This window comes from Phaethon aethereus (genome assembly GCF_964289735.1).
Source record: "Phaethon aethereus genome assembly, chromosome: 1".
NCBI lineage: Eukaryota > Metazoa > Chordata > Aves > Phaethontiformes > Phaethontidae > Phaethon > Phaethon aethereus.
The window spans coordinates 212,212,555-212,238,823 of NC_138575.1; the positions used below are offsets into that span (position 1 = coordinate 212,212,555).

Genomic DNA, 26,269 nt, shown 5'->3' on the forward strand with positions numbered 1-26,269 from the left:
TTTTTTATTTCTTTTTCATCTGTGATACTGTACATTTCACTGCCATGACAACATTTTCTGCCCATCTGCATGGTGACAGAATAGACATATACATCTGTTCATGAATCTTGTTTTTAAAAAGTATTTTCCCAACTTTTGTATGTTTTTAAAACTCTTTTCAGAATGAAGGAGAATGTTGCGGCTTCTCTAAAATAGTGGGCTATAAATCACACCACACAGGCAGTATGTTGCCCAGGAGACACTCTTAACATCGCTTATCGTGACCACAAATGAAAAAGTCAAAACGGAGGCTGGTGACAAGGACCAGGAAACATTACCTTCAGTGCACATTCCCTCCCCACGTTGCCTTTGTTTATCACTATTTGCAATATCACTACCTAGAGACCTACTTCTTTACTGGCTCATTAGAAACACAAAGCCATTTTCACAAAAAAAAAGGACAATATATGAATGATTAGGGACATGGAAAGGCATTTTATTGCTGTGTAGTTTAATAATTCTTTAAAGTCTTTGTAATATCTTCCATCCCAAGGCTTCCACATTCTTTAGAACACATAATTCTATAAATAAATTAACTTCAGTGACATCAAACAACTCAACCAAGGCTGTAGCATCACCAATCCTTGTGTTTGCCTTGTCCTTAGGCACTTCCATTAAATAAAACCTCCTTTTCTGCCCTACTGAGCCCTAACCCTAGACGGCCAGGCCGGGCTGTGACACTAGCACATGAGATTATTCCCAATGACAATGAGCGACAGATTCCTGAAATCTTTAGGAAGATTTCCAGTTCTGTGCCTTTGCCCCAGATTAGTGAAAAACTTTAAAAAAATAAATAAGTAAATAAATAAAAATTGGTTCTGGAGTTAAAGTACTGCCATGTGGAGACAACAGGGGTTTTGATGGGGAGTAGCTTGAAATTTAGATTGTACTGGGAAGGGAGACATTTCCAAATGCTGATGTAAAAACAAACAAAAAAAAAACCACCAACAAAATCCAACAAAACCAGTGACGGTTAAGCATTACATGAAAGAAAGAAGTCATCAGGTCTGACTGCACAGCAGAAGTCAACACAATTAATGAAACAGAGCGGAAAAATGGGAGGAATACGAGATGGCGGAGCAAACTTCCCTAAAAGAACTGCTACCATCTCTTATGCCACATAGCACACGTTTTGGCCAGGCAGTGAAGCCACGCTAGATGCGTTCCTTCAGCACATTTTCGAGCCAAAACATCATGTGCTGCAGGCAGCATTAATCCGCCGGCTGCCTCGAACCGCCTGGCCCCACGCCCAACAACAGGCATTAGTTGCTCACGCTAATTCCTGTCACCGCTCCGGTGAGCCTCGTACTGGATTTAAAGCGAGGACAGCATGGCAGGGCTCCGTACTGACATGGCGGTTACGCTAAGCAGGCAGGGTAGCTGGTAGCTGCCAAAGCTACTTACTAAGGTAAAAGAAGAGAGAGGCATGGACTGGGCTCCCGGGGCGCCTCGCCCACGGCCCTCCCACCTTGCCACGCTCACGCTGCGCGCAGCGAGCTGCGCGCGGGTGCAGAGCAGCGCACGTCGGGTGCGCCGGGCCGTTGGCTGTCCCACGGCCAGGAGGAGCCGGCACTGCCGGCGCCGGGCTCGCGGCTCAGGCGCGCCTCCGGCTGTGCGGGGCTGGGGATCCTCCTGCTATCAGGGGATAGGCTGGCATGAAACCTCTGGTTCTGGTCAGTAGCAGAGCCCCATCTCACCCCGACCCCTGGATGAATTATTTACGGTATCAAAGAAAGTATTATCTGGCTCAGGAACACCCAGTGGCTTTTTCCCACAAGGCCTGAGAGGCAGGAGCACAACTCCTCCAAAAACTCCGAAGTCCAACAAAATGGTCTCCCATTAGTCCTTAGAAGGAACGTTTTACCAAGGAGAATGTCAAACAGCCCTTTCCACCTCTGGCCATCAGCTCCCCAACTGGCAAGAATGGCTAAAAATATCCTGTAGCTGCATTTTTTTATCTCCTTAAAACAACGCATGATAGGCCCAGCTGCAGCACGGAGCTACAGGCAGTCCCCTGGCCAGGCCAGGCCAGAGACAGGGCGGTTACAGCGGACAGGGAGCAACTGTAAGGATTCGTCCCTGCTCCTTGCAGGGGGGTTGGACTTGATGGCCTTGAAAGGTCCCTTCCAACCCAAACTATTCCATGATTCTGTGATTAATCCTGAAAATTACTTTCTGTTTTGTTTCTACCCAGCACTGCAGTAAGCCAGGTTTCAGAGCATCAGTCAGCCCTGGAATGCGGAAAGGAACAACCGGGCAACCTGAGCACACGGCTGTTGGGTATGTCCGGTGCAGTCAATGTTACACTTCTATGGTTAATTATTTGGAATAAGTGTACTAGCTTAACTAGGTCACTGCAATGCTACAGTTCTCCTTGGAGCTTAGACTGGGAAGGAAGCGACTCCTGAAGGGAATTCCCCTTTAACACCCTCCAACTCCAAATACCAAGCGACTGCATTACACACAATCACTGCAATGCATTTTGATACGTGTTTCCATCAAAATCACTCGGAGCATTTTAAAGCCATTAATCACGCGAGCATCACAACTGGCACAACAATGCCTTTGACAACGTGATGATCATTAGACTTATTGTACAGACAGGTAAAGCGAAGCATGAAAAGGTTAGTCGCACTGCCAGAGGGATTTTATCGCTCTCTGTAACATATAGTAAGCAGCTTTATCCGATAGTTGCTCTGAATTGTGATTTCAGCTGGAAAGGAGGGGCCCACACCGTAAACACGACACAGCAAACAAGCATCCTAATCAGCTAACACACCGAATCCCCGTCTTAGCACACATCCTGCTCGTGCCATCACAGCTGCTGCCCCCACACCAAAGCCAGGATAACGCAGCAGCTCTCGCCACGTGTTATTTTCAAGCCATTCCTCCAGCCTGCTAAAATCACTTCTGGCTTATCAGGACAACTCTCCACCAACAAGTTCTATAAACCAAGGAGCTAGAAATTTCCTATATGGACAACTTGTAAATGTCTATATATGGCTCAATATGAATTTTAATGATGATTTATACCACTCCGTGCATAGATGCTCTCAAACTCATGGGGTCACAGTCATATTAATGCATCATACAATCACACAAGCATCAAAAGGATAACCCAACCCTTAGCTTTATACTGACCTCCCTTCCTTACTACCTCCAAAATACCTAGTGTTTTCAGTGCCTGTAAATCCAATCAGGGAACTTCCCCCCTCATCTCTTTTCTCCAAAAAAGATGACTTCTCTGATTGCTCTCTTCAACTGGTTCACCGTGTGGCTACATGAAAAAACAGCCACTGCAGGAGGTGGTAGGAAGCAGCAGTAAGGACCAGGAATGAGCTGCCTTTATCACAGTCAGAACAGGTTAAAGGGAAATCACAGCCTTATTTCTGCAAAAATGGGACTCTTCATAAGCAACTTAAGTTAACCCAGCCCTTCAGGAACCACGCTGGGGAAGACAGTATCTCCAGGACCTAGGTAACGGGGACAAGAAATCATGGCTCCTTTGCCAGAGGTTCTCCTCCTCTCTGGAGATTTTCCAGGAGAGCCCAAATCCTCTGGTCAACGTGGACTGGATTATAATCAACAGTGCAAAGCAGCACTGTTACCTTCCCTGTGACCACACAGTTACTTCTGACCATGTTCGGTGTCTAGACAGAGCTTCCCACTAGTATCAGAGGAGTTTTAATTTGTGGGTACAGAGAAATGAGAGACAGATTCTCTGAGAATTAGCTGGATTTTATGGTTGCAAATGACAGACTAACGTTCATTATGAAAGATCAAGCAATTAAAGGAAGTACCATCAAAGAGCTGAAACATATGCAAAAAGTTTAAAACAGTTATACGTTTACACGAAGACAACACGAACCCTTCTGTACTCCTAACACCATAGGAGTACAGCACTCTGCATTGAAACAATGGCTACAGCCAGTGACAGCCCCCAGCAGAATGTTTTTTTTCCACTTACAGCACCAACAAATTCAATCCTTACACTTCACAGACTAGTTTGTGTTGGAATGGACCTTTAAAAGCCACCTACTGCAATAAGCAGGGACATCTTCAACTAGATTGACCCACAAGTCCTTCTTGGCAAAGTCCTTGATTGACCCACAAATCCTGCTCTCAAACACTTCATCCACCAGCCTGTACTGACACAGGGGGTTGCCCCGACCCAGGTGTAGGACCTTGCCCTTTGCCTTGTTGAACCTCATGAGGATCACACAGCCCCATTCCTCGAGTTTGTCCAGGTCCCTCTGGATGACATCCCATCTCTCAGGTGTGTCACGCACTCCACTCAGCTTGGTGTCATCTGCAAACTTATGGAGGGTGCACTCAATCCCACTGTCTAGGTCACTGATGAAAATATTAAACCATACTGGTCCCAATATGGACCCCTGAGGGAAACCACTCATCACCTATCTCCATCTGGACATTGAGCCATTGACCACTACACACTGCGTGCAACCATCCAACCAATTCCTCATCCACCCAACAGTCCACCCAGCAAATTCCTATCTCTCCAATTTAGAGAGAAGGATGTTGTGGGGGACTGTGTCAAAGGCCTTACAAAAGTCCAGATAGACGACATCCGTAGCTCTTCCCTTGACCACGCATGTGGTCACTCCATCCTAGAAGGCCACTAGGTTGGTCAGCCAGGACTTGCCCTTGGTGAAGCCATGCTGGCTCTCTTGAATCATCTCCCTGCCCTCCATATGCCTTAGCATACCTCCTACGAGAATCTGCTCCGTGATCTTCCCAGGCACAGAGGTGAGCCTGAGAGGTCAGTATTTCCCAGGGTCCTCCTTACTACCATTTTAAAAATGGGTGCAATGTTTCCCTGTTTCCAGTCTCCAGGGACTTCACCTGATTGCCACAACTCTTCAAATATGATGGAGAGTGGTTTGGCAACTGCATCAACCAATTCCCTCAGGACTCTGGGATGCATCTTGTCAGGTCCCATAGACTTGTGCATGTTCAGGTTCCTCAGGTCATCTCGAACCTGATCTTCTCTTACAGTGGGAGGGACTTTGCTCCTCCAGTCCCCATGTTGCAGGCCATCCCCTCAAGAGGCGTGTGAAGAGACACTGCCAGTGAAGACCGAGGCAAAGAAGTCATTGTGTACCTCAGCCTTCTCATCATGCGTTGTTACTAGTCTGCTAGTCTTGCTCATCAAGGAGGGTACACTTTCTTTGACCTTCCTTTTCTGGCTGACATACCTGTAGAAGCCCTTCTTATTATTCTTTGCATCCCTTGCCAAGTTCAGCTCCAGCCGCATCTTGGCCCTCCTGACCTCACCCCTACACAAGCAGGCAGCGTCCCTGTAATCATCCCAGGACTCCTGTCCCTGCTTCCATTGCCTGTGCATTTCCTTCTTGCCCTTTAGTTTGACTCAGCCTCTTGCCTCCCTTTCCTGTTTTCTTACACCTGGGGATCGAGAGATCTTGCACTCTATGGAAAACGTTCTTAAAGATCTGCCAGGTCTGTTCTGCTCCCTCGTCCCTGAGGGCAGTTTCCCAAGGGGTCCTATTGACTGACTCCCTGAAGAGCTGGAAGTTTGCTTTCCTAAAATTCAGGGTCCTGACTACACACTTCACCTGCCCCATATCCCTCAGGACTGCCAACTCCATCAGTGCATGATCACAGCAGCCCAACTGCCTCCAATCTTAACGTCACCAGTTAGCTCACTTGCGTTGGTGACCAACAGGTCCAATATGGCATCCTCTCATAGGGCTCCCTATTACCTGTCATAGGAAGTTCTCCTCCAGGCACTCCAGGGGTCTCCTGGATTGCCTACAGCTCGCCGTGCTACTTTTCCAGCAGGTGTCGGGGTGGTTGAAGTCCCGCAGCAGGATGAGAGCCTGAGACCATGATGCTTCCTGTAGCCAGAGTAAGATGGCTTCGTCAATAGGCTCCCCTTGATCAGGCAGCCTGTAGTAGACACCAACCACAAGGTTCCCTTTGTTGCCTCGGTCCCTGATTCTTAACCGTAAGTTTTCGACCTGCTCCTGGCTATCCCCTGGTGGGCTGTCAGCCATGTCACCTTCTTAGAGGAACACCCCTTGCTTCCTTTGAGGTCACAGAATCACAGAATGGTAGGGGTTGGAAGGGACCTCTGAAGATCATCTGGTCCAACCCCCCTGCCAAGGCAGGATCACCTAGGGCAGGTTGCACAGGAACGCGCCCAGTCGGGTTTTGAAGGTCTCCAGAGAAAGAGACTCTACAACCTCTCTGGGCATCCTGTTCCAGTGCTCCGTCACCCTCACGGCAGAGAAGTTTTTCCTCACGTTGAGGTGGAACTTCCTGTGCTGTAGTTTACGCCCATTGCCCCGTGTCCTATCACTGGGCACTACTGAAAAGAGACTGGCTCCATCCTCTTGACAGCCACCCTTCAGATGTTTATAGACATTGATAAGGTCCCCTCTCAGCCTTCTCTTCTCCAGACTAAACAGCCCCAGGTCTCTCAGCCTTTCCTTGTATGAGAGATGTTCCACTCCCTTAATCATCCTCGCAGCCCTCCATTGGACTCTCTCCAAAAGTTCCCTGTCTCTCTTGAACTGGGGAGCCTAGAACTGGACACAATACTCCAGATAAGGCCTCACCAGCACAGAGTAGAGGGGGAGGAGAACCTCTCTTGACCTGCTGGTCACACTCTTCTTAATGCACCCCAGAATACCATTGGCCCTGTTGGCCACCAGGGCACATTGCTGTCCCATGGATAACATTGTCTACCACAACGAGGTCTTTCGTTGGTGTTTCCCTGTTGGCTCCTATTACCCCAGGAGCCCCTGGCTCATCTCCGTAAGACTTCAGATGTGCTGCAGTGTACCCAGCATGTCTCAGAGCAACAGGCTGAGGGTCCTTCAATGGCACCCCATCCCTCTGACCTTGGTGTGTCGTCCTACAGCTTGTCATGGGCAAGTCTGATACTAGCCGCCTCCCCCTTCAAGTGTAGTTTAAAGCCCTGTCAATAAGCCCCACAAGCTTGCAAGCAATGACCCTCTTCCCCCTTTGAGAAAGGTTAATCCCATCTGATGCTGGCAAGCCAGGTGCTGTGTAGGCCATCCCCTTATCAAAAAACCCGAAATTGTGGTGGTGACACCAGTCATGGAGCCATGTATTAATAGACTGGGCCCATCTGTTTCTTCCAGTGTTGCTGCCCGCAACTGGAAGGAGAGAGGAAAAAATAACCTGTGCTCCAGATTCCCTTACCGACTGTCTCAAGGCCCTGAAGTCTCCTTTGATTGCCCCTGGACTATGCATTGCAACTTCGTCTCCACCCACGTGGAAGAGCAGTAATGGGTAGTAGCACGAAGGCTGCACCAGGCTAGGAAGTGTCCTTAGCCCAGGCCCTAGGGAGGCAGCAGACTTCCCTAAGAGAAGGGTCTGTCTGGCATATTGGACCCTCTGTTCCGCTCAGAAGGGAGTTACTTATAAGTATAAACCATCTTTTCTTCCTCATGGGGGTGTCATGAGGCAGGGGGTAGGCCTTTCTGACCTTGGCAACACCTCTGGTGTAGCTAGACCATCATCCACAACATCCATGGACTGGCCTTCCTGAGCCTCATACCTGTTGTACAGAGGCACCTGGGAGGCGAGGTGGGCAAGGAAGGGCTTCACCTGCCGCCCTGAGCATGGACCTGCCTCCATTCGCTCCTTCCCTTTCAGGTACTGCCTTCAGCCTGGCAGGGGGAGGATACGGGATCCCCTTGATCTTGGGTTTTTACTGGTGCCTGTTCCTGTTCAGATAACTCAGATATGATTTAGATATTACCTTCCATCCTTACAAGGAAGCAGCCATGGGTTTTGACAATAAATTGATGGGGTACCAAACTCTAGAGTCAGCAGTCCGGAATTCATGAGGTCACATTTGTTAAACAGATTTTGCCATTTACCCTTTAGCCAGCACAGCTAAATGCCAGTCCTGTTCCTTCCTCATAACAGTGCCCATCTCCTCTCCAAATGTCACCGTAGACACAGTCTTCCTTTTTGATTATTTTGCCTTTCTCCAGAAGGACATTTTGCACCTAAGACGCTGTTTGCTGCCCATACTGAACTACATGTTCCTAAAAGGAAGATATCTCATTAAAGGTAGAGCCAGACTAGGATGCAAAGGAGCCACATGCTCGCAAAAAGCACTTCATCTCATTAGCAAATGGCTGCTGTAACTGCTCGTCACAGAGATGAAGATACACCACTGATTTGCTTTGCATGCAGGTACTAAAAGCACAGAACACACTTTCCTATGCCTGGTACCGTGGGAGGAAAAATCACACATTAAAAGTTTGTGAGGCTTCTAATAGAAGTAACTCATGTGTGCTGAATTGGCTGTATTCAAGATTTCCTTAATGAGAAGGATGAGGCAGGTGTCTCTGAAGAGCGGTGCTGGGAAAGGTTAAAGCAAGGGAGGCTGCCCCGTCCCTGGGAAGGACTCCACAGCCACTCAGAACACCCAGTGCTGCCCAGAAGAATCAGCCCCAAAGTCCTGCTGAGGTTTCACTCTGATCCCCTTCCAGCTGCCAGCAGCCCTGAGAGCTGCTGTGGACAGCCCAAGGACTCTGGCTATTCCCAGATCACGTCAAGCTGCTGGTGCTTGCGACTATCCAGTGCTTTTTCCCTCACAGCGAAATATAAGTTTATAATCCCAGAGGAAGCTGCATCAATCATGGATGATAGTTTGGACTGTGATCTGCCATCACCTAAGAGTTACTGCTCAATGATAATTAAAACAAGGTAAAAAAAACCAACTAATATAGCCAGTAGAAGTAGTGCAGCACCAACCAATTCATCCTTACAGACCATCTCAAGAAGGAACAATAAAATCCAGTCGTTTTAATACCAGCTCCAAGATCCTGTATAGTGTAAAAAGGGTGGTCTTGAATGGAAAGACATGGTAGGAGTCAGAAAAATCTGTCTCATCTGCCACTCTATGCTATGGCCAAGTACAGCTTCATAACAGAGATGTCCAACACCTGAAGTTCCCACTGCTTTTAATGAATTTTTACATTGTCATTTCCTGCCACCTCTAAATAAAAAGAATCAAACTATTAACTTATCTACACCTCTCACACCCTTTCGGTAAAATGGGAAACTACATAAACGTTGTACATCAAAGAGCTTCCTTCATTAAAATGTGAAAAATAATTTGTGTACTTTAGATGAAAGGTGTTCTGGGACTGTGAAGTATTCTGGCAAATTTAATTAAATCTCATAGTTATTTTCTCATAAAAACAAAGCTTTTGGGAAAAAAGTTATTAAAAATTTAACTGAGTCATAGTTAGTGTTTTTTTTTTTTTTGCAAAATCTTTACCTTATGAACTGAACCAGTGGTGAGAAGCAAAACTATTTTTAATGACATACGTGTAAAGTTACATTTCCAGAACACAAATTCTCTGTAAAACTTTCAAATTAAAAGGAAAAATCCCCAAATAATTATGCATATAATTCATTATGGGCTGCAATGATCTAAAATCAGAAATGAATTTGCTATGCAAATTTTAGTAAAACTGAAAAACCAGCAGCTTCAGTTGTGAAAGATGCACAGATCTAGCCATCACATTGTGGAAGCAGAGAGCTATTGAAATCACATACAATCAGACTACTCTCAGGACAATGTAAACATTTCTTCATAATTAGTACTGACATAAATTAAAGCAGGAAAGTTTAATTTCATTCCTTACAGTTGCTAGGATGATTATTCATTAGTGCTAATGGCCATGAGCTCAGGTTAATAGCTAAAAACTGATTTTTACTGGCAAAAGCAGCCACCTAGGTTGAGCCAGATCCAAACCTCTGTATCTCCTTAGCCCCAGAACTACAAACTTCTCAAGTCCATCGCCTGGGAGAACTGCTACTCATACATGTACAGCGAGCACCCTCTGCCCAACTCCAAGATGAAAAGATTATCAAAGTGACTGAAAAGCATTTCCTAAGAGAAGAAACTTTAGGCTGCCCCTCTCTGGAGGATATCTGGTCGTGATAACCAGACTGTCACCAGTGGGGAACAGCTGCAAAGCTGAGGTGAACCAGCTGTAAAGATATTGTTTGGTTACTATCTTGAGGACATGGTACATCCGAGAGCAAAAAAAACAGCATGTGTTTCTAAATGGAGGGGCAGGTAAGCTCTAACAGCATGTCCTGATATCCCCAGGCATTTAGACAGGGGATGCGCTGGAGGGTACCACAGCTCTCTGCAGACCTACATTCCCCATTTTGTTTCCTGTGCCCCTGCTGCAGAGAGCATGGGGGGAACCAAGCACGGTCCTACATCTTCACACACCACACTGCAGCAGGACTTGCCTGAGCAGAGGCCAGGTATCACAGGCAGGACCCACTTGGCCATGTTTCACCACCTAGAGTAGGACTCACCCCACCTGAGCTGAGCACCATGTTTATGTCCAACCTACATGAGACATTTAACCAGGGGAGCGAAGCTGTACGAGATGAACACTGCCGCATGTTATGTGTCCAGCTTAATCCCTGTGTCACCTAATTACAACGCCAGGGAGGGTAGCCCAGGGCCCAGCCAGCAGTGAGAGCTCATGCAGCTTCCTACACCATGTCCCTGTCCCGTGAGTTGCAAAACACGGAAGGCACAGCGCCTGCAGAGCTGTCCTCAAAATGTCCCCAGAAAAAGAGAAAGACATGACAAACTCCTAACTGCAACTGAACGGATTTATCCTTTTTGCTAGACGTGGACAAAATGATCATGTGGACACCAGTGGACAACTTAACGCTGAGAAACACAAAAATGTGTTAGTGCGAATGCCTAATTCAAAACAACTGCAATGAAAACTCCCTCCCCACATGCACTCCGCTTGGCTTTCTCTCAGTTATTTCTTATTGGCAGCATTTCCATGTTAATAAGACACCATAACTGTATAAAATGTAATAAAGATGCTTATATTAAACAGCAGACTTCAGATTAAAAGAATCTGTTCCGTGAGTTGAAGAAGCTCGTCTCCAAACATCTATTTTCAGGTAAACATGTTCTTATGAATAGAAAGAGATCTAACAGTGGAAGGACTTCTTTGTATTTTATGTTTACCTAGCAATTTCCAAGACTTGGATGCTGAAATTAGCCAAACTCAGCTTATGACACAGTTTTTTAGCAATGAGAGCAATGAAAGATTGGAACAGCTTTCCAAGCAAGTGCCTGATTTGCCATTACTTGTAGTCCTTGAACTGCGAACAGCTTTCTAAAATGCACGCTTTAATCCAGCTTCCAAGGTAAATCCTGGAGCCTGTGTACGTACTGAAGCAAGAGAAGACATACGTGGACTTACGTTTTTGATCACTCCAGTGTTACCTATCTCAGCTCCAAACCAGCCCCATGACCAACTCTGTCCTGTTTTACTGCTCCCAAAAAAAGTCACACAACCTGCAAGGGTCAGACGGCTGGATGTGTCCTCGATTTTATTGGCCACTGGAGATTCCTCTCTCTTGGACTTGTTTCAGGAAAGGATTAGGCAGTACACCGAAGCGGCTCCATGTAATCTTAGACACTGTTGAAACATCCTCCTCTGTATGTCCCAGGAGCACAGGACTGCTTGTATTTCCCTTCATATGCTCATAAGCTTGCAGTTTTGCATTAACAACATTACTTCTCAATGCCCCTGGGCTTCCATTGGTGCCCTGGAAGAGCTAAAATGGATTTTTCTCCCATTTCCTCTGAACTACCATGCATTGTTCACATGGGAAGGCAGATCATGGTCTGAAGTGATGCCAGGATAAAGCTGGTGTTCAGATGCTCAGACTGAACACCAGTCACAGGAAGCCGATTTTCCTCTCGTCTCATCAAACTGACTACCTTGTGGCTTGGTCCCATCACTGGCAGTTTGGACATGAGCTTTCTGCAGGAGCACTGGGGTATAATTTAATGGACCATGATGGACGGGATAACATAGGAGTCACTTCTGGGCTCACACACTAAGGGAGAGAATAACAGAACACATGCGAGTACAAAATACTCTTGGAAACAAATCTCAAGGGTGAAAAAGGCGACAGCTAGGAGGAAATACAAACTGCATGTTTCTTTATTAATAAATAAATAACTTGATAGGACGTTTTGTCTCGATCTCCACCAGGAGCACCCAGAGTAATGAAGGAGATTCTTTAAACATCTTCCAAAGAAGGGAAAATATGGAAATTACAGCTAGCTATAAAAACTGTACATCATGAGCTGTTTTATAAGGTATAAAGCCAAGAGAGCTGAACAGCCTGAATGGAACAATTCTGCACGACTGGCTTCACTTAGGAAACTTTCAGAGTACCTCAGAATGATAGTAAGGGCCCTTTAAAGTAAATATTTTTGTAAGCTGATGCATTGTTTTAGGGTTCATATTATTAAATAAAATCTTAAACAAATTCCCTCCAGTGAAACCAAGACAGGCCTTGTTCCTCTTTTTACAGCTACAAATGACAGGGAAATTATAAACACATAGACACAGAATTTATAAAAAACCCTTGGTTTTCCACCACAACTAATTTTAAAGAAAAAGAAAAATGTTAACAATTACTTTCCTAAAATTGGAAATCATAAATGAAGGAAAGCTTGCACTGTTAAAAGCTGCCAGAGATAACTCACCGAACAACGATAACGCAGTAGCACAGACTCAGAAATAGCTGTTCCCAGGAATGCTTTATTCATGCCTGACACAGATACAGGATGACAGACCAGATTTTGGCCAGGACCGTGCTCTGTGATCCGTCTGGCACACTGCTTCCCAGAGAGGCTGCTCAGGAAAGCCACCGCAGCTGGGCTGAGGACCGACAATCTCCAGTCCCAAGTGGTGGCTGCAAGTGCCTCCCCCTTGAGCATCCCCCTTTCCTGAGCCACCTCCCAGCAACACTCACTGGCACCTCTCTTGCTGTATGGCCTGAAGTTACTTTGAAAACTGGTTTTAGAAGCCTGGGATAATTAAGTGGCTCCGAAATACTGGCTCCAGGCAATGAAATTTGCCTACTCTCACCAGGAAAATGAAGAACATCTGTAATACTAATGCGTCAAAACTCTACAATGAATTCAATTCTACCAGTGAGTCTGCTCAGATTTACCTGCTAGCTCCTACATGCTTTCATAAAATTAAACAAGCGAGGGGAAATAATCACGTATCACAAACCATTTTCATTTTTACTTGATTTTGTTTCAAGGAAATGCTAGTAATGGTCCCACATAAATATTTATCAGACCACTCAAATTGTAATAAATGAAAGTATCCTTCAACTTGCATACACAATAACCAAAAACTATTTTAGAAGACGGTGACAAGATGTAAAGAGTCTGAAGCAATAAATTTATTCCCTTCTGTGAGACAGATAAAACAGTGCAGGCAGGCCTGTTTTACTGTAAACTATATCATCTGGTATTTCTAGTTTCCATTATTAATCGTTTGAAGACATGATTAGGGTTTTCCAACACTGACAGGCTTCTTTTTAGACTCTAGCCACAGTTTGTCAGGAATTTCTATCACGCGTGAGGTACCTTAAAAGGTATCAAAATAGAAGATCCAACTGCTATCCTTGGCACCATAAATAAATCCATGGAGTCTGTAATAATTCTAACTCCACCTCCATTTAACAGTGTCTTTAAGATTTCAGCACCCTGAAAGACAGGCTTGGCTTATTCATTTGAATTTCAGGGCTGAAAACACCTAAAGATAACAAGTTAACAGGGTCATCTCCAGCTCGTGTTCTTATCAGGGGGCCTCTACAGGGGTGGAAATTAGTGCCAGCTCATGTCTAAATTTAAAGTTCCAATGAAAATCAAGGGACTCAGACTCCTGAATAACCTGGATAATAATGAGGTTAGTAAGTTTTCAAAGCATTGATTATGTCCATGCTTACAGGCTTTGCAAGAACATGAAAGTCCCCCTAAAGCATTTCATTAACACCACTATTTTATCTCCAAGAACAATTTCAATGGGACTTAAGAAGATGCTTCGATGCTTTACTGAGAAGCAGCAAAAGACTTATTGCTTCAGTTTTCCCACCTATGCAGTGGGGTTAGTCATTCCTTGCATCCCAGGGCACTACCACAGCTATTCTGAACAAGCCTACAGAAGTCCCTGCAGCAGAAGATGCTGAGTGTGCCTAGTCTCTTTGCTCCTCTAGAACTCATTTTGTTCACTTGCTGTTACTAGTACATCTACAGGTAGCACAGGGGTAAATATAGAAACTTTTCTAGTGCCAGGCTGTTACATCAACTCTGCACAGACTAGAAACACATGCCAGACTAAAAAGTGGAGCTTGAGTCAAAAATGCTGTTTAGCTGAACCACAAATCATTAAAAAATGAGAAGGAAGACGTCAGCATTTAGGCTAGGACTGACCTGATCTCACTCAACCTTTTGAGAAGTGAGGAAATCTTGCTAGTTGTCCACGTCCCGACTGCAGCCAGGAAAGAGGTACTGCTAGATGGTATTTAGTCACCCAGGATAGTGTTATCATAAACCCACGTGCATTTGTTGGAGTCACCAACAGCTCGTGAGACAGCAAGAATACACCACTTTGCTGTGGTTATCAGCACTATGAGGGTGTAAATACCAGAGCTAAGAAAACTCAGGTTTTTAAGAAGGCAGTAGAGGACCTCTGAGAGAGACCATCACCAGAAGAGTAATTACATCTCTTAGAGCTATCACTAGGATGAAAACTCAGAGCACACTATCATCCCACAAAAATCTTTAACAGATCTCTGCTTATTTTGCATTACAACAATCTGGAAATATAAAGGGTTTTTTACATAATTCTCTTCTAAGGAACTGCAATTAGCAGACTGGTGAGGAGCGTAGAGGAGCACATCAGGTGGGAAGCGGTACTAGAGATGAAGAAATGGCTCCAGCTTCTCTGTAGCCCCTGGGGAAGGTTACCATCGACTTCAGCAAGTAAGATCAAAGCATCAGATCTTGGTTCGCTTCTATAGATTGAAAAGAGCGTGCGATGCTCCTGTCCAGCACTGTATTCTCAGGAAAAGATAAATCTTAAAATACTAGCTGCACAACTCTCATCTCTTATGCTGTTAAAAACCTTCTTTCCACTTCTTAGTTTTAGAAGTACATTTATGTGTAGAGACACAATTCCCTGAAATTAGGCTAAAAACATCAAGCTGATAGAGAGGGTCATCTCACATGAGATGCATGTGAGATGCATGTGAACCTGACAGAATATATTCTTGTTTGCAGTTGGTTTGCAGTTAACAGGGATGGGTTACATCTGACCAAAGCAAGGTGTTTAGTGTAGACCTCCACCTCTGAGCTAGTCATACAAAGACCTTTCATAGTTCAGAGAAAAATACACATTTTTAGAGCATGATTCATCCAACTTATATTTTTACTTCACATAAAATGAATCATGTTTCTCAATTGCCCATTTCTCTCTGTTGACTATGAGGAAAGCCTGCAGTGACTAGTTCTGACTGTAGATGACATATTTCATCATATAGATTACATCTCTTGAATCCAAGAGAATGAGAGGGCTGCAAAGAAAAAAAGCAGTTCTGAACAGGACACAGACGGAAAAAGAGAACACAAAAATGGCAGGATCACATTATGTGTCCCTCAGTGCAGGGATCTTAAATGGCAAGCTTGTGACATTTATACCAACAGTCAATAAACAGGCCAATGAAGACAGAAAATCGATGAGTTTGAACTGCACACCTAGGTTCGTGACAAACTCAATCTCCATCAAGGCAAGAATCAACAAATAAGAGTTCGCTATTTAAAAAAAGTTCCTTTTTTATTTTTAACCTCTAGAAAACTCTTAAACTAGTTTTTTAGCTGTGAATCATGAGTTCAGTTGTAAATCCATGAGAAATTCAATCTGCTGGCTCAGGTACTAGTGGAAAACCAGGGATGGAGTTGGAGGAGGTCAGGAACTACTGCTTTCTACTTCAGGAGGGTTTTTATTGATTCATGAATTTGTACCAGCTCCGCCTCCTGGTAACGGAAAGGAAAGTAAATCCACTGAAACAAATTCAAGAAGTGAATCACAAGGCTGTGGGACCAAATAGGTGTAAAATTTCATCTCATCAAATACTTTTAGCTGGCAAACGCTCACTATGCTTCTGGTTACTACCACACATGAACTAGGGTATTTAAAAATGAATGCTGTAACACAGCAATAATAATCCTCAAAACCAATTCTCTGTGACACAAGGCAAACAACATCACTGTGGGAAGGAAACCCCAGGCTCACCTCCATGGCAAATCTCTTACCAAACTGCAACAGCCCTGGGATTTGCACATATACCCTATGCAGAGAGATCCATATTGGCCATTACGGAGGAGACTCCCAAGCTTGCCGACCACCAACCACTGTTTGGACCTGAATGCAGAACAGCCTGTTGTGGCAGCCTCACCACAAGCCAGGTCAAGTTCAGTGGGGTTAGATGCAGCTATATGCATCTGTATACATCTATAGTGGAACAAGAACCAAGCCACCATAACAACAAGCGTGCAGGCAGCACGGTACAGTGTGGAGCCACCATGCAGGCCAGCTCCTCCTCGGGTATCTGCAGGTTTCCCCTCCTCGATACTGACATGGCTCAAGGAGCTGAGGCACATCTCACTCAGCACATGGGATGACACTATTAAGATGGAATATTGCAGAAGAATAAAAACAACGCACTTGAGCAGAATTTTGCTGAAAGCACAGACTGGCTTGGAGTCCAGCCTGCTCACATATCAGCATGAATTTGGCCCAGTTTATATCCTAATGATTATAATGGATACTGCAGTCTTCTTTTCATTAAGGCAGCAGCCAAAAATATTGATTTGTTGTATTTTGCGCTCCTGCTTACCTTCACAAATTTCAGGAGAGACGGTACAGAAGCCAATAGAGTCGTCAGTTTAAAAGTGACAAATTAACTGTGCTGAAAGTAAATAAACAGCTATCTCTTTGTAAGTTAATTCAATATGTGACTTGAGCTCTTTTCCACAGCTAGAAAGCTGATTCATCATGCAGCAGCATTTAAGTTGCTACCAGTTCAATAGCAGAGTATTAACGTTGTGTCCTATTTGACACAGCAGGTCAAATTTTGTACTCAGGTTACAACAGCTCAAGCTGGAGTAACTCCTGAAGCCCCAACCCTGCTCTCCACATCGCCCTGGATGCAGTTATGCACCGAAGTGCCCTCAGAGTTGGTTTAAAGAACGCTTAAGGTGTATGTGTGCTGGTTTTGGCTGGGATAGAGTTAATTTTCTTCCCAGTAGCTGGTATATGGGGCTATGTTTTGGATTTGTGCTGAAAACAGTGTTCATAATCCAGAGATGTCTTCGTTACTGCTGAGCAGTGCTTACACAGAGTCAAGGCCTCTTCTGCTTCTCACCCCACCAGTGAGGAGGCTGAGGGTGCACAAGAAGCTAGGAAGGGACACAGCTGGGACAGCTGACCTCAACTGTCCAAAGGGATAATCCATACCATGTGATGTCATGTTCAGGATATAAAGCTGGGGGAAGAAGAAAGTGGGGGGACGTTCGGAGTGACGACGTCTGTCTTCCCAAGTAACCATTACACATGATGCAGCCCTGCTTCCCTGGAGATGGCTGAACCCCTGCCTGCTCATGGGGAGTGGGGAATGAATTCCTTGTTTTGCTTTGCTTGCATGTGAGGTTTTAGCTTTACCTATTAAACTGTCTTTAACTCAACCTACGAGTTTTCTCACTTTCACCCTTCTGATTCTCTCCCCCACCCCACCGGGGGGGAGTGAGCAAGTGGTTGCGTGGGGCTTAGTTGCCGGCTGGGGTTAAACCACCACAGTATGTAGCAGTTTGGGAAAACAGATAGAAAAAGAATCCAAAAGAGGCTTTTGATCTGCTGGATTATGAAGTGTATTCTGGAACAGTTTAGCAGAAGAGCACAGGTGACAGGGTAGGTTCATTTTCACAAAAATCCTCGTGAAAGACAAACAAATATTTGTAACTCGTAATGTTCTGGGGGCAGTTTGTGGTTTTTTGTGGTTTTCCCCCCACAAACTAGATTTTAATTCTGGAAAGAAACTAAGCACATTTAATGTGGAATATTGAGTACAATTCCTACTCATGCCAAAACACGATTTGTACTTTATTGAACAGGGACCATAATTTATTATAGACTATTGCCCCTACTAGTCTAGGCACAGGGTAAAAACCCTTGTTAATTTATTAATGAGCGACACGCACTAACTTACTCTTGCTAACGATCCCTTTCAGTTCAATATATGCTAAATCCTGATATTTTCAGACCAATGCCCTGGCATTTTTAGACCAATCTCCCATTGCTTTATAAAGAACCTCTTTAGCTGAAGTTCATGTTACTCAATGAGAAGGTAGGCCAAAAATTTTCAAATGCAGGAGCTTAAAATTGAAATTCTTGCTTAATGCATAAATAATGTTGCCTGAATGCTTTCAACTGCTATTAGCATGGTAGGATATGTGAGTTCTTAATGATTCTGGAAATTAGAGTAGGTGCCCTCTTAACTTCTGACACTCAAGTTTGATGTTTCTGGACACAAGGTTTTGACTGTATCATCGGTGCACAGCTGCAGCACAGAGACTACAGCACAAATAGAATAAAAATATTTTTCACTGCTTATGCTCAGACACGATCCACAGCATTTGTAATGTCGTCTGTTTTTCATAATGTTCAGTTTAGAAAGTTGACATTTGATTAAACAGTTTGAATTTGCCAAAACATACATTTTAATCTTATGTTTTAATACCACATTCTCAATTAAAAGCTTTAGAAAAAGGCATACAAAGTCTGCTTAAATCACAGTAATCCCACAGACCTAACATATTTAATATAATTCCTGAAACTGTTGACTAATATTTTCTAATTTCCTCACTACTTCTAGTACCACAGCTGCACCTTTACTCCCAACAGCTATCAGACATTTAAACAGCCAGCTTGTTAAGTGTTTTACTAGATAGCCTTTTATACTCAGTATTTTCCATGTTTTCCAATAGGGTGGCACAGTAGTGAAGTTCAACACCTTGAAAATCTTTCCTCTATTAATACTGTTTTCTAACGCTGATGTTCATAATACCACCACTACCAAGGGAAAGCTAGCACAGCTGGTTTACAGTTAGCATCTTTCCCTGTATTTCTACCTTTACACAAGTACGCCAACACTGATGAACACCGCGCTACAAGAAAGCGCATTATACAGAATGCTGTATCATCCCAGACTGCTAACTCCCATGAAAAATTACTCTCACCAACAATAAGAACAAGACCACAAATAGGTTTTAGGATGAAATAACTCTTGTTTCTTGCTCCTTATTTCCTTTCATTGGGTTTAACACTGCATTAAAGGTCATGAGGGTTGTGACTCTGTGGAGGTGACCGGAGTAATTTACAATGATCAACAGATAATACAGTGACTGGAAGAGAGTCATTCCGTAACTATCACTGCTTTCTAAATGGAGTCATCACATAGCTGCTGAAAAGGAATGTGTATTATTTCCACCCATAGAGTGATGAATGTAACCAGGTAATTAAATCATGTCACTGCTGTGCCTGGAAAACCCTTATTTATAATTTTATCTTGCCTGTTAAGAATAACTGAACTTCTTGTTAAAAGTAGAAAATAATCATGCCTAAGCTTTGCTTTTGCGAAAACCCCTATGAAGGGAAAAGAAAATTAGAAACAAAACTCACCGGTTTCTTCATCTATGCTGAATCTCCCCAGGCCGCTGCCATCCCTGATGGAATACTGGATCTCTCCATCCCTTCCAGAGTCCTCGTCTCGAGCAATAACTTGCAAAACACTTGTACCAATGCGGGAGTTTTCCTTTACGGATCCAATTACGGCAAAGTCAGGAAAATAGGGGGTATAGAGATTTTCGTTAACATCCACCACTTCAACTTCCACAAAGGAAACAGAAGAGAGAGAAACCGGGCGCCCCTTGTCCTTTGCACGCACAGTTAGGTTGTAGAACTGCTGCTTCTCGTAATCAAGCTCTTTGTTCAAGCGGATGGCGCCACTCGCTTTATCTATCTCAAACCGCCCGTTGTAATCATTCACCAGCGAGTAACGAACTTGACCTCCCAAGCCAAGATCTGGATCATGAGTTTCCAACCAAGCTATGACAGTGCCAACTGGCAGGTCCTCAAGGACCTTCACATTGTAGCTGGATGGTATAAAGGCTGGAGAGCAATCATTGACATCATCTAAAAAAACCTTCAGAGGCACAACGGAAAACTGCTGATGGCCACCCTCTGCTTTGTCCCTAGCCTCAATCTTCAGTGTATAGTTTGCTTTTGATTCCCGGTCTAGTTGATCAGCCACGTATACCATTCCCGTGGAACTGTTGATGGCAAATTGCTGGGTGTCTGTCAGTACTGAGTAAGTCACTTCCCCGTTGGATCCTAGGTCTTTATCTCTGGCTTCTACTTGAATAATCTCTGTACCAAGACTTGTACTTTCTAAAATATTAACTGAGTAACTGTCCTGTAAAAAAATAGGCTTGTTATCATTTGCGTCCTCCACTGTGACAGTCAACAATCTCCATGCAGATTTCTGTGGACTACCCAAATCATAAATTGTAATATTAAGGAGATAGAGCTCTTTTTTTTCACGGTCTAAGGGCATAAGAACATTAAGTATCCCAGTCTCCATGTCAATGTTGAAACAGCTATCTACATTACCATCAGAAATTGTATAAACTACTCTCCCATTAAAGCCTGAGTCTGCATCATAGGCTTTTATCCTCAGGATGGTGGCACCAACTGGCAGATCCTCTGAAACCTTCACATCAGTAGGGAAGGATTTGTCAAAATGGGGTGCCTGCCTGTTCACCGAATAAAAATCGAGAAAACCATCTTCTGAATTCAGTTTCACATTTGCTTTTGCCTTTTTGAGTAATTTTTCTGCTAGCTTCTGAGCAACTCTAGTTTCTCTACAGCTAAAGGTCTTGGAAGACACTTTCCCATGAACTACCGAAATATTAACAAACATAGCATCAGCAAAGTTCTCTCCATCCGTTGCTGTGATCTTAAGGCCAAAATTGCTGTTCTTTATGCCAGAATTAATTAGAGATTTTTTAAGTTGCAGGACACCAGAGTCAGGATTTAAATAAAAAATGCCAAGTTCATTTCCAGAGATTATTTTGTACTTCACAAGCTCTAACTCATCTATATCTATTGCAGAAACGGCAGTGATGTGACCACCAACAGGAAAATCAGATGAAATCACTCCCTGACACGCCACTTTTTCAAAGAGGGGTTTGTTATCATTGACATTGCCTATGTATATGGTGACATTGACCTCGCTTTCATGGCGGTAGGGAGAACCCCAGTCAGAAGCTCTCACAATGAACCTGTAGCTTTCTGGTGAGGACTCAAAATCCAGTTCTTCAGAAGTGCTGATGACACCTGTAAACTGGTTTATAGTAAAAGGTAGTGAGTTCAGACTGGCAATGCTGTATGTTATGTATCCATTTTCTCCCCTATCTTTGTCAACTGCTGAAACTGCCATAACGCTAGACCCCACGGGGACGCTTTCATTGACGAACGAGCTGTATGAAGGTTGCTGGAACTCTGGAGTGTGATCATTGGCATCTTCTAACCTGACAGTAACTTGTGCTTTTAAATCACCACCTTTGTTTGCATATACTTGTAATTCATAGAGGTCCTTCTCAATGATTTTCAAAGGACGAGCAGTAGTAATAAGGCCTGTGTTAGGATTGATCTTAAAATACTCAGCTTCCTCACTTGGTGATAATCTATATTCCACACCCTGTGGTTCAGGCATCAGCTTAACTACTGCAACCACCACACCAGGAGGTGAGAATTCACTGATTGAAACATCATATGCTTCCTTTTCAAACTTCAAGGGAATACTTTCTTTCTTGGGACTAGCAATGTGGACCAGTTTGACCGCAGAAAATTTCTGAGGAGATCCTTTGTCCTTGGCTTGGAGAGTCAGGTTATAACCATATGGGAAGCTGTCCCAGTCAATAGGCTTTCTTTCTTTGATTTTGTACTCATTCATCCATTTACCTTCTTTAGTCAGAAAGAACTGTTCTAGCGGATCTCCAGCCACAATAGAAACAGATTCTATTTCTCCATTGGCTCCTTCATCTAGGTCATCAATGTTAACAACTGCATAGGTAGGCTCCTTGTCCGATGGGAAGGGAATATGGGTTACTACGTTTATCGTTGGGGCATGTTCATTTATACGTTCAATGTGAACATAAAGCTTGGCAGTGCTGCTTACGCCATTGTTTCCATAAAGCTTCATCCCACGGTCCACAGCCAAAATCTCAAGATCGTATCTGTTTTTCTCATCATAGTTTAACCGGCCACTTAAGGAGATAACACCACTTGTAGGATGAACTGAGAAGAGATCAACTTTGTTTTTAAAGTAATAATAAAATTCACCATTGGACCCAATATCTGCATCTGTTGCGGTCACCTGTGCAATGCTAGTCCTTAAAGGAGTGCTTTCTGCTATCGTGACAGAGTATGTGGTTGGTGAAAACAAAGGTCTTAAGTCATTCATATCCAAAACCTGGATGTTCACTTTTGTCCATGCTTCCAAGTCCTCTCCTCTGACAGACCCTTTCACCATCAATAAATAGTTGTCCTGGATTTCTCTGTTCAATATAGCAGAATTCCCACCTTTAGTCCTTATTCTTAGGAAGCAGAAGTCAGCAATGACGACTTCCTCTGCTTTAAAAAAGCCCTCGTCATCGCCAGACACTATCCTGTACTTGATATCCCATGAAAGGTCAGCCAAGGTAATGCCCATCCTCGTTTGACTGTTGACATAGGTCCTGGCTGCAGAATTCTCATACACCGTAGCATTGTAAGTGGAATGTGTAAAGTGAAAGCCAAGCGGGGTGATCCCGTGAGCTACCTGGCAAATGGATGCCAGGAACTTGACAATCAGAAGGGCAAGGTATGACGGTGAGCCTGACCAGCGGCCCATATTCACCTCCATCACATCATTCTTTCACCCTGTGACAGAGAAAGAAAACAGGAAATAGCTGATCAAGAAATAAAAACTGTACCATGAAGTGTCATGTCAAAATTACTTACTAAATTACAAATGAAAAATAAAATATATGCAATAATTAGTCACAGCATATTTAACAAAACAGAAAGGGAGAACACTACACACACACACAAAAGCACCAGTTTTGGATTATATTTTTACATGTCTGTGACTGTGTAATACATATGCATGCGCACATACATGCACATAATACATACATATATATATATGTATGTTTATACATCCCAAATACCAGCTATCAGGAAGAAAATTAATTCTATCCCAGCCAAAACCAGGACAAGTTTTTTAACAGAAAAAAACCCCGTGAGACCCTACCACACATATACAAATCTGCACACAGTCCAGAATAATAATCACATTGAAAAAAAATTGGTCAGACACACACATTTGAATAAGTTTATATAAGAGGATGAACCACATACAGAAATTATTGGTTTTATTTACTACTAGGTCCAGCTAAGCCTAAACTTGTTTGTTTTCAGAGCATATTGGAAAACTCATTTTTAGTCGCAATGTTTGGAAAGGAGACAGGATTTTAATTATGTATGTAGCTCTGTGACAGTCAAATGTTACCAGGTTTTTTATGGTCAGTTAAGAAAGATCACACGGTTGATGAAATTTGAGCCACCAAGAACAAGTAGTACATAAAAATCACTACCCAGCCATTACTTTAATTACAGATACCTTCAGAAAAATCAAAATTAAGGAAGAATTCTAGCTAATTAAATACAATTGCATACACATACACATATGCATACACATACCCAGATCCTGAGAACAGAAAAAACACAATGAAGAAAATAAAACTCCTCAATAAAGCTCCTAGGTGAAGACTCAGGGTAGGAAACAGCACAGCTGAGATAGCCTGTAGGATTTTACTCTGCCTTTGCTTATGTACCACAATGCATCTGTAATTATGGTCACCACTTTCCACCAAATACATTGGGTAACATACACGAAATGAGGACACAGCTGAACATTTTTTCCTGTATGTCCAACAAATGCTCCATGCGCTGTGTGCTGCTGCTATCCCAACCCAAGAAGGGTGAAGACCCACTCCAGTCCCCTGCCTGTCCTACCGCCCACGGGCCACCCCGACCAGCAAGAGCGCAAATGCATCCCTGCTCAGATGGAGTGAATTCCAGCGTACACTACATTTCACTTTGGCAACCCCGAGCAGAATGTGGCTACAAATAAGACACACGGCTCCACTGCCAGCAGATTGTCTCACAGAATCATTAGGGTTGGAAAAGACCTTTAAGATCATCAAGTCCAACCACCAACCCAACACCATCAAGCCCACTAAACCATGTCCTGAAGTGCCATGTCTCAATCCAGTCTGTCCCACTCCAGCCACCTCAAAACAGCGACAGCCTTTCCATTGATTTCAAAAGGCTCATTATAAATGTAAGTTTTCAAATGCAATTAATAAGCGGCCATTTGGAGAAGATTTGGAGTTCCTCCGTACAGTCCTGTTGTGGAATAGCCCCAGTGCCTCACTTCAGGGGTCTAAACTGGGAGGTTAAACAGAGACAGGGTGCACAGAGACACTGGCTGAAGGATGCTGGAGGGGGCTACAGAAGCTGGGAGCTGGGTCCTGCTTACTGCTTCCCACTAAAAGGCGAGGAAAGGAGTCCGAGAAAACCAGGCAGGTGCTTACAGTGAGACAGTGTGAATAAGCTTCTTTGTTACAGAGTACATTTGCTGCTACTCATGAAAATCATAAAAATCAATTTTAAAAGGCAATTATTGAAAGACCCACTGCACACATACATTGTTCTCATTGTCATTTAAAAGCTGCTTGAAAACGTAGTTTTCTCCAAGCTAGAATACAGAGAGGAAAAGGATGGGAAAAGTTGTCGATAATGACAGGGGTTAATTTAAATTTCCAACATGATTTCAACATCCCCTAGGAGATTTATAAATTGCATGCAACTTTTGGAATATGAATTCATGTTAGTTATCACTTCCAATATAACCGAATGACTACTGCACTTTTAAGTACTAACGACAACCAATTTCTTGCACTGATGTTATAATGTTCACACAAAACACTTAACTTCCTGATCCCGCAGTCTATATCCCATTGCTTAAGACATTAATCAATTTGATCAGTTCTCCCAAGTGTTTGTCAAGGCACTCATCTTTCAATACACTTATTTTCATATGCAGTTCTCCCCCCACTTTGTTTCCTTCTTATTTTCTTTACTATTATACCAACAAAAAAACCCAAAACTCTTTAAAAAGAAAATAAAAATGTAAGATTCTATCACCTCCTGGGCCTGCATTCCCAAGTAACAGCAAATCCCCTCAGAACTACATGTGGAACTTCCTTTTCTGAATATGCCCATTCAGTTGTTGTGCACGTATCGCATGAGTCCTGTGATTAACATCTCACCCCATACAGTTTATACATCAAATACATACAATTCTCCGATATGCTTCATTTACATAAGGGACCACCAGGTCTCGCCGTGCTCTCCCCATGCTCAGGTTGATCCCCAGGAGACCCAGGATGCAACTTTTCTGCTTAACCTAGGAAAGAATTTTTTTTATTGTTGTTGCCATTTCACTCAGCTAAAAGATCAGAGCAGCGGCACCTTGTTTTTCAGCACAGCAAACATTCATCATTTTAATCCACCAGTGTGAAAATATCAAAGTCGCTTATTTTCATGGGGCTTTATGTGAATCACTTCGAGTACTGCCACTAAAAGCTTCTGCTTCAGCCTAGCGTGGGAGACGATGCTCTCAAGTAGAAAATATAACCAATATACGGTATGCTGCCAAGGAAAAGCCAGCCAAGGGGAGTGAGAAATTCTCATGAGAGAGACCCAACTCATAACAAAATAAAGGGCTCTGCCTCTTCTGTGATGTGGCATTATTAAAATGCTCAACAGACAAATGTGTTGCTGCCTTTCACCAAGAGCACTTCAGCATCCTCCTCTGTACTGCAATACCAGCCTCTGCCCACTGCTAAGGGAAAGCGTAGTTTTGCTGACTGATGACTGAGACCAATGTTATGTTTCGTACGAGCTCCCAGACTTTATTTCAGCACAGCTCAGCAGCTTCCCAGAAACAGGTGTCTTTGGACTAATGAAATTAAGCATATTATCCTATTTACGTCTCATTTGGTGGTCTAGTTTCTCCTGCCCACACCACAGTTCAGCCTGAGCTGGTTTCTCTGTCGTTCATGGCCAGCAACATCAGGTTTCCAAGTCCTCCCATAATCAGAAATCAG

The 26,269-nt window shown here is 43.6% G+C and overlaps 1 protein-coding gene across 4 annotated transcripts in view; it reads right to left on the minus strand.

Moving 5' to 3' along the window:
- Window positions 1–22,956, minus strand: part of FAT3 (FAT atypical cadherin 3) — a gene marked incomplete at its 5' end in the record, with an annotated part of 344,711 nt that extends 321,755 nt beyond the window's left edge. For all 4 annotated transcript variants that reach the window (XM_082011243.1, XM_082011241.1, XM_082011242.1 and 1 more), the window contains one exon: window positions 19,671–22,956. In XM_082011243.1, coding sequence (XP_081867369.1) covers window positions 19,671–22,956 — 3,286 coding nt within the window. The remainder of the gene's footprint in view (window positions 1–19,670) is intronic.
- Window positions 22,957–26,269: the final 3,313 nt, after the last annotated feature.